The 8,110-nt window shown below is 56.2% G+C and overlaps 1 protein-coding gene across 1 annotated transcript; it reads left to right on the top strand.

The window, feature by feature from the left end:
- The first annotated feature begins 358 nt into the window (after positions 1-358).
- Positions 359-6,482, top strand: FTCD (formimidoyltransferase cyclodeaminase). Its single transcript, XM_009078126.1, has 14 exons — positions 359-412; positions 1,170-1,353; positions 1,858-1,986; positions 2,099-2,187; positions 2,424-2,603; positions 2,692-2,829; positions 3,109-3,240; positions 3,892-3,953; positions 4,673-4,802; positions 4,930-5,091; positions 5,477-5,520; positions 5,601-5,739; positions 6,108-6,203; positions 6,396-6,482. The coding sequence occupies exons 1-14, from the start codon at positions 359-361 to the stop codon at positions 6,480-6,482; spliced, it is 1,626 nt and encodes a 541-aa protein (XP_009076374.1).
- The last annotated feature ends 1,628 nt before the right edge of the window (positions 6,483-8,110 follow it).

Below are 8,110 nucleotides of genomic sequence, written 5' to 3'. Positions count from 1 at the left end.
TGGGACTAGATAATCTGTAAGGTCCATTCCAACCCCTAAAATTCTATGATTCTGTGGTTCAATTAATTGGTGCCAGTGAGTAATTAGTGCTGTCGGTTGCCACTGGTGACCATGTAGAGCCCTTTGTGCCCACGGCTGCTCCAGGCACAGCAGGGTCAGTACCCTGGGTTTATCCAAGCCCCTTTCTGTTCCCTGGCCACAGATCAATGCAGTTAATGAGAAACCCTGGCTTGGGAAAGAGGCAACAGGTTGGGTGCTGAGAGGATCTTGCTCCACAGTGGGACGTGAAAGGACAGGAAACCCACGGGGTACGGAGAGCTGAGCTGGGGGCTGCAGGGTGCAGACAGACCCTGGGACCATGGCCAAGCTGGTGGAGTGCGTCCCCAACTTCTCGGAGGGGAATAACAAAGAGGTGAGGGAGTGCATGGAAGGGCTGAGGGGTGGGTGACACTGGGGTGCTGATGACCAGGCTGCACCATCAGAGGAGTATCCATTGCCAGACTCTGCCATGCCTCCTTTGAAGTGCTGTGCACCTTTCACTGCTTGGCTAGTGCCTAAAATGCCTAAAGGCAGGTTCTGCTCCCTTTGGCACCTTGGTGAGAAGTGGGAGCTCGCACATCCCTCCACCACTGCCTGCAGGTTGCTGTAGCACCAGGGCTTGGAGTAGTCTGAGATAGCCCCAAAGAGAAATATCACTTGCACTTGTTGTGTCAGAAGGCACTGTCCAGGTTAATGGAATCTGTCCTGGGCATCATCCCTAGGCTGAACTTTAGCCCTGCCAGGGTCAGGGGAGTCCAGCAAACCCAAAATGGCAGTAAAAGCATTGCTTCCCCCAGGGAACAGGCTTTGCAGAGCCAGATCTCTTTGGGAGCTGGCAGGGGACAAGAACAGCAATTTGTGATGATGCTGTCCGACATGCAGCACCAACTAGGTGTCTCTCACCACACCACAGCAAGTTTGGGGCTCACTGGGAGCCTGGGTGGGATTGGGATTCTGCACCCTCTGCAGCACAGGGCTGCATCCACACTGACTGTGGGATGTGGAATCTCAATCGCAGCAGCAGTGGGAACAGGGAGAGCTGAGAAAAGATGTCCCCTCTCTTGCAAAGCTGCAGCTGTGGTGGGGACCCAGCCAGCTCAGCTACGTTGCTCCCATCCACTGTCTGGCAGGTGATTGATGCACTGGGACAGGCCATCTCCCGGACACCGGGCTGTGTGCTGCTGGATGTGGATGCAGGTGCCTCCACTAACCGCACTGTCTACACCTTCGTGGGGTCCCCTGAGGCTGTTGTTGAAGGGGCACTGAGCGCAGCCTTAGTGGCTAGGCAGCTCATTGACATGAGCCATCACACAGGTGAGTTTGGGGCGGTGCAGGAGCTGGTCTGGCGTGGAGCATCCCAGCTGCTAGTGACCCAGCACAGCATGTCACCCCACCTGCAGCCAGAGCACAGCTGGGCTGGATGGTGATGGGATCCTCCAAAGCTCTTGCTCCTCCAATCCAGAGAGTTTGAGTCTCTCCTATCTCTAGGCTGCATAGATATTACTGCCACAAACAGCTTTCCCAGAGGGTGATCAGGCACTGGAACAGGCTCCCCACAATAGTGGTCATGGCCCCAAACCTACCAGAGCTCAAGACAATGCTCTCAGGCACATGGTGGGATTCTTGGGGTGTCCTGTGCAGGGCCTGGAGTTGGGCTCAGTGATCCTTGTGGGTCCCTTCCAACTCAGGTTACTCTGTAATTCTATGATTTCAGCATGGCATGAGTGTCCAGTTTGCAAGAGTCTGGGAAAGGGCTGTTCTCCCTCCTTGTCTACTTGCTCTTTCCAATTTGCATCCCCAAATCTACCCCGTCACCAGGTGAACACCCTCGGATGGGGGCCCTGGACGTCTGCCCCTTTGTGCCAGTGATGAACGTCAGCATGAAGGAGTGCATCACCTGTGCCCACCTCTTTGGGCAGCGCTTGGCAGCAGAGCTGGGGGTACCTGGTGAGTGGGGGTAGGAATCTCTCCCCGTCCCATCCCACCACAGATGGTTCCAGCTGTTGGAGAAACTGCCAGCCCCTACCCAGCAGTGCTCACCCATGGCTGTGTCTTGCAGTTTACCTTTATGGAGCGGCAGCACGGGAGGAGAGCAGGAAAGCCCTGCCCTCCATCCGCGCTGGGGAGTACGAGGCTCTCCCTGAGAAGGTGAGTCTGGCAGCACCTGGTTGGGTCAGGCAGAGCTGATCTGCACTTCCCTGGCTTCAGGGAGAGTGCTGAGGGCTGATATAGTCCCTTTGCGCCAAGAGGAGCTGGTAACACATTTTGGGTGCTGCTGAACATGGAAGTGGTCATGGCAGATCCCAGCCCGGGCAGGAGATGCTGTCCTTGGGAGGGTAGCTTGTGCTGCTCTGCCATGCCAGCCCACATGCTCTCCTCCCCAGCTTGCAAAACCGGAGTGGGCTCCTGATTATGGGCCCCCAACCTTTGTTCCCCAGTGGGGGGCCACGGTGACGGGCGCACGAACCTTCCTTATCGCGTACAACATCAACCTGCTGTGCACCAAGGAGCTGGCTCACCGCATTGCCCTCAACATCCGTGAGCAGGGCCGTGGCCCCGACCAGGTACCCCCATGCCAGCAGCATGCCAGGAGCAGACCTGCTTGCCCTTGTGCCTCCTGAGCCATGCTCTGACTGTGGCAGTTCTTGGCAGCCTGGGCGCTTGAAGAAGGTGCAGGGCATCGGCTGGTATTTGGAGGAGGAGAATATAGCCCAAGTTTCCACAAACCTACTGGACTTTGAGACCACGCCCCTCCACACCGTCTATGAGGAGGTCTGCCGAGATGCAGAGGTGGGTGGCATGAGGGACTTGTTCCAGTGGGGGCTTCACAAAGGATGTTTCCCACCAAGTTTTTCTCCCCATCCCCAAGTCAGGCTCTGCTTTGTCTCATGCTCAGCTCAGCTAAAGTACTGAAAGGCACAAAACCTGCAAAAACTCAGCAGCTTGCTGCTAGCCCCAAGCTCCTCCACTGAAGGCTTCCCATGTTCTGGAAAGGGATGAGGCCACCAGGATAGGGTGGTAGAAGCAGCAGAGCTCTGGGGCCGGTCACATTTTTGATGTTCTTTGCAGGCATTAAATCTCCCTGTGGTGGGGTCCCAGCTGGTGGGGCTTGTTCCTAAGAAGGCCATGCTGGACGCAGCCGAGTTTTACATGAAGAATGAAAAACTCTTCATCCTGGAGGAGGAGCAGAAGATCAGGCTGGTAATGTGGCTCCTCCTGGTACCGACACAAGGGTGGGATCATGAGAGAGACACACATCCACCCTACCCAGCCTCCTAAAGTGGCACTGAGTAGAGATTTGGCACCACGCAGGCCTCAGGCATGACACTTGTCTCCAGGGAGAGTGCTGTGGGACAAGTTGCTTTATCGTCCTGAGAATGCTGAGATGCTTGGGGAGCAGGGACCCCAAACCACAAGGACAGAGTATATGGGCAGCAGCTGCCTGTCTTGCCTCCATGGAGGCCAGGAGGGGAAGGAGGTGACCCCAGAGCTCAAGGACATACTGTGTGGCATCATGGGAAGTCACTCCAGGACCAGCGTAAGCTGGATCAAGGAGACAAGCTCTGCTGTTCCACTGCAGGAGGGAGGGACTTTTCCACCCTATGAGGAATGTGCTAGATAAGAGCAAGCTAATGATTTACAGGTGCAGTTTCCAGTCGTTAGTAGGTGACCACAGACCACCCCCAAGTCTGGGATGGGATGGGCTGGTGGTGCCAGCTGTCCTTTCCCTGGGTGGTGACTCAAACAACTCTGTCCTTGTGCTGAATCACTTGTGGTTAATTAGCAGCAGGGAATGATGATGCAGCAGGACTTAGCACGATGGGGCTGATACAGTGGTGCTGCTCCTTGCAGGTGGTCAGTCGGCTGGGCCTGGACTCCCTGTCTCCGTTTCACCCCCGGGAGCGCATCATCGAGTAGGGACCCCCATCCTGCTTCTTATCATGGTGCCCACTCCTGCCTGGATGGGGGGATCTTGCTGCCTGTGTCTTGCACTCCACTTGTTTAGGGGGTAGGGGCTGCTCTCAGCTCCTCTTCACACCTGGGGGACATCTCTGCTGGGTGCAGTGCAGGTGTGGGGTGCTCCCTGCTCCCAAATGGTCATGGGTGTGAATGTGTGTGTGTGTGAGAACTCCAAGTCACTTCAGCGGGCAGTGGGAGCAGGTTTTGTGACCAAATTTGAATGTTAAATTCTCCACCGCAACCCAAATTTCACTGCCTCTGGCCCACACACTGCCCTCCAAGGAGAGATGCTGTGCTGCAGCACCCGGTATGAAACATGTCTGTGGGGAGAAAGGAAGAGAAATCCACCCACAAGGTGAAGTCCTTGCCACCCCCTGGGACATGGCTGCAGGCATGTTTCTGGCCCACCAAATGCCATTTGAATGAGCCCACTTTGTCTAATGCAGAGCAACCCCACACACCACCAGGACATGTGTTCCCCAGCTGTTCCTCTGTCCTCATGTGTTTCCCAGTCCTCTCCCTGACCCTCACAACGTTCTTTCTGAGCTATCACTCTTTTTCATGGGGTGAATGACAAGCTGTTGGAGAAGGCAGTGCCAGGTGAGAAGGCTCCAGGTGGTGGTGGTTTCCCCGCAGCTGGGGGGCTCTGACCCATGGGCCTGCTGTGCTGTAGGTACCTGGTGGAAGCGGGAGAGGTGGACAGGGGGCTGGTGGCCAAACCACTGGATGCCTTCGTGCGAGCAGTTGGTGGGAGGTCAGCTGCACCAGGAGGAGGTTCCGTGTCTGCAGCTGCAGGTGCCCTGGTATGCACCATACTGGGATGGAGTCTTGGGGTGTCTGCTGGGTGTGTTGAGCCCCTGAGGGGGATCCAACATGGTGGTAGTGGTGGGCACTATGTCCTGCTGGAGGATTTACCCCATACCCTTGCAGGGAGCAGCACTGGGCAGCATGGTGGGGCTGATGAGCTATGGGAAGAGGCAGTTTGAGGACCTGGACCCCATCATGAGGAAGCTGATTCCACCCTTCCACCAGGCCATGGATGAGCTGGTGGCGATGGTGGATGCTGACTCCCGTGCCTTCAGCAGCTACATGGTGAGGTCCCACTGGAGGTAGACATCTTGTGGGGAAGCAGGAGGCTTTCCAGCTGGGAGGAGGGTTGGGATTGCTGCATTCTGATATCCTTAGGAGCAGGGCTGTGACCTTAGAATCATGGTATCATTAAGGTTGGGAAAAGACCTCCAAGATCATCAAGTCCAACCTTCATCTGAGTATACCCTTGCCCATTAAACCATATGGCAAAGTGCCCCATCTACTTGTTTTTTGAACACTTCCAGGGATGCTAAACCAGGGCCAGGGGAACTGACATCATTGTTTAAAGGAGGTTTGCAAGAACATGGGAGCTGTGGGGTCTGCCCTGACCCCTGATGCAAAGCACAGTCTTGGTGACTGCAGCAAACCTGCTTTCCTTTGCCTGCAGGAAGCCATGAAGCTGCCAAAGAGCACACCTGAAGAGCGGGAGAGGTGAGCTGAGCTGGTGGGGACTGGTAGACTAGGGGAGCACAGCCACCCAGCACTCACCCTGGGGCTGTTCCCCCTTCCAGACGCATGGCTGCCATGCAGGAGGGGCTGAAGACGGCTGTGAGGGTGCCCTATGACCTGGCAGAGAAGGTGAGCGGGCTCTGGCCAGCTCTGAAGGAACTGGCACGCCACTGCAACCTGGCCTGCAAGTCTGACATCCAGGTAGGGCCCTTGGCTCACACATTGCCCTGCAAGGTGTCCCATCATGTCCTAGCCTCCAGAATGTATCTCTCCAGCTATGCTTCCCAAACTGGCCCGTGATTTTCACACAGTAACTTTTTGGCAGCTTGCAAAAAAACCTCCTTGTAGGAGAGCTGACCTCCACCAGTTCTTGCCTGAGTTTTCTGTCCTATGTGGCAATGGTTCCCACTTCCAGAGCCACATCCTGAGAATACCAACAGATTGGAAATTGTTGCGCGCCTCTTGGTGGGGGAGACTGGGAGTCCTGCAGCGTAAGGGTCTGTCCTGCTGCAACACTGTATGGTGGTGCTGATTCACTGGGAGAGCTTCACAAGCCTCTTTTTCCTCAGGTGGGAGCCAAAATGCTGGAAACGGCTGTGTTTGGAGCTTACTTCAATGTCATGATCAACCTCAAAGACATAACAGATGAGAAGTTCAAGCTTGTGGTAAGCAGGAGCTGTGCATATGCCCCAGCCCTTGTGGTGGGGGTGAGGTGGGACAGAGAGGGAGATGAAGCCCCTGGGACCCCTCATGCCTGGACACCTCCTCCCTTTGCCACCAGCAGGATGTGTGGGGTGGATGGTGGATTGCTCTTCTGTCCTGTCAAGTGGCAAATGATGCATCTTATTCCCATGCAGATGTCACAGAAGGTCTCCGGGCTGCTGGAAGAGGCAAAGCAAGGCTCAGCACTTGTGCTGACACTGCTGGAGCAACGAGTGGCCTGAGAAGAGCTCAGGAGTAGTCTAGGGGTTCTGAAGTGGCAAATACAGCTGTGAAACACACTTGTCTCTGTCTGGGCTCCTTTGGTATCTGCCTCTAGAGAGCTGTTCCACTCAGGCAGATCCCAGTGTCATGTTCCCTGCTGACCTTTCCCTGGCCAAGGGGCATTTTTGCTGTCTGTGGCTTGGACCCCAGTCTCCCTGCCCCCATCCCTGGGGCAGAAGGACACAACTGGGCTGGTAGTGCCTCGGACCACAGGGATCCCAACGGAGGGGACACCAGGGATCATGTGGCACTGCCTGTGCATGGGCACCTCCTGCCCCCACACATTGTGTGTTTCTGTGCCCAGAAAACCCCATGAGACACCCTCCTACTCTAGATCTAGGGCAAGACCTGGCACAGCCCCTTCTGCAAAGTGTTTTTTGTGGTGTGACAAGACCAGTATGATGCATTTCTCACTGGCCTGAGAAGGGAGCACTGCCAAATGCAGGGCACCATTGGGGGTGTTAGGGAGGGAGTGGGGATGGGGTGGGATTGGAGGAACTCTGCCCACTCCCCATAGATCTCCCAAGAGGAAGACCTGGAAATCAAGGCATCCAGCCCTGCCTCCTGTCCCCGTTGACAGGGTGTGATGCCAGATATTGTCTCCTCCACCCGCACACCACAGCAGCACCCTGAGCAGTGTCAGAGGGAGTCACGATCTGGACTCTGAACCCTGCTGTCCCACAGCACTGTGTGGGAGTCAGCCCTGGCACTGTGCCCGTGCTGGGAGCACCAGACAGGCTTAATGGTGGGGTCATCTGACTCACTGCATCACTTGACATGCGGAAGTGAAATCACCACTCTCCATCTCCTGTTTTTATTAGCCCGTGGGACTTTTGTGCCGGCTGGGAGTGGTGTGTTGACGTTGCTCCCGAGCCCATGGTGATTGCCGTGGTGCAGGGAGTGGTGTGGCTGGTTTCCCTGCTCCGCAGTGTCACCTCTGCCTGCCTCACCCCTCCTCACTGGGGCAGGGCCCTGGTATTTAACGGGTACCTGAGACACAGGTAGAGCCGTGCCGAGGACAGTGATTGAGAGTGCTGCCAGCATCACCTCCTCTGGGAGCTTTTCAGCAGATTCGGTGAGTGCAGAGCATCTGGGGAGCATGGGATCACCGGGGGTGTGGGCACTGTGGGTCATGCCATGGCTGGTGCTGCAACCAAACACGGTGTCCCCAGAGCCTCATGGTCCATGAGGACATGAATTGGGCACCCAAGGCTCAGCCAGCATCAATTCGTTATTTCTATTATGATGGAGAAACCACACTCCTGGGCTTTGGGGGTGCTCAGAGGTGGGGACAGTCACTCTGGGGGTTGGTGCTGTCACCCAAAGGGGCAGGGTGGCTGCTGGGGTCTGAAGGGGATGGCACTCCTGGGAAAAAGCATGGTCTCTGTGCCTGGGGCAGACGTGCAGGACAGAGGAGTCAGGTCCCAGCTGCTGGCTGGGTAATGATGTCCCCATGGCAGGAGGTGACTGACAGTGCCTGTCCTTCCTTTTCAGCTCGGAGACCACTTAGGATGTGTGACCCCAACAAAGGTGAGGGGCCATGGGGCTGGGTGGGGCTGGGAGTACCACACAGCCATCAGGGCTCAGA

This window comes from Acanthisitta chloris, unplaced genomic scaffold, assembly GCF_000695815.1.
Source record: "Acanthisitta chloris isolate BGI_N310 unplaced genomic scaffold, ASM69581v1 scaffold31027, whole genome shotgun sequence".
Classification (NCBI taxonomy): Eukaryota; Metazoa; Chordata; class Aves; order Passeriformes; family Acanthisittidae; genus Acanthisitta; species Acanthisitta chloris.
The sequence above is the reverse complement of the archived record's forward strand: the minus strand, read 5'-3'. Positions and strand labels throughout refer to the sequence as shown.

What these genes read in the sequence shown, in the direction of transcription:
- FTCD (XM_009078126.1), top strand. Translation starts at nt 359, where the DNA reads ATGGCCAAGCTGGTGGAGTGCGTCCCCAACTTCTCGGAGGGGAATAAC. An exon ending in AGGAGCAGAAGATCAGGCTG is followed by an intron (nt 3,241 to 3,891) that starts GTAATGTGGCTC and finishes TGCTCCTTGCAG; the next exon opens with GTGGTCAGTCGGCTGGGCCT. An exon ending in CTGCAGCTGCAGGTGCCCTG is followed by an intron (nt 4,803 to 4,929) that starts GTATGCACCATA and finishes ATACCCTTGCAG; the next exon opens with GGAGCAGCACTGGGCAGCAT.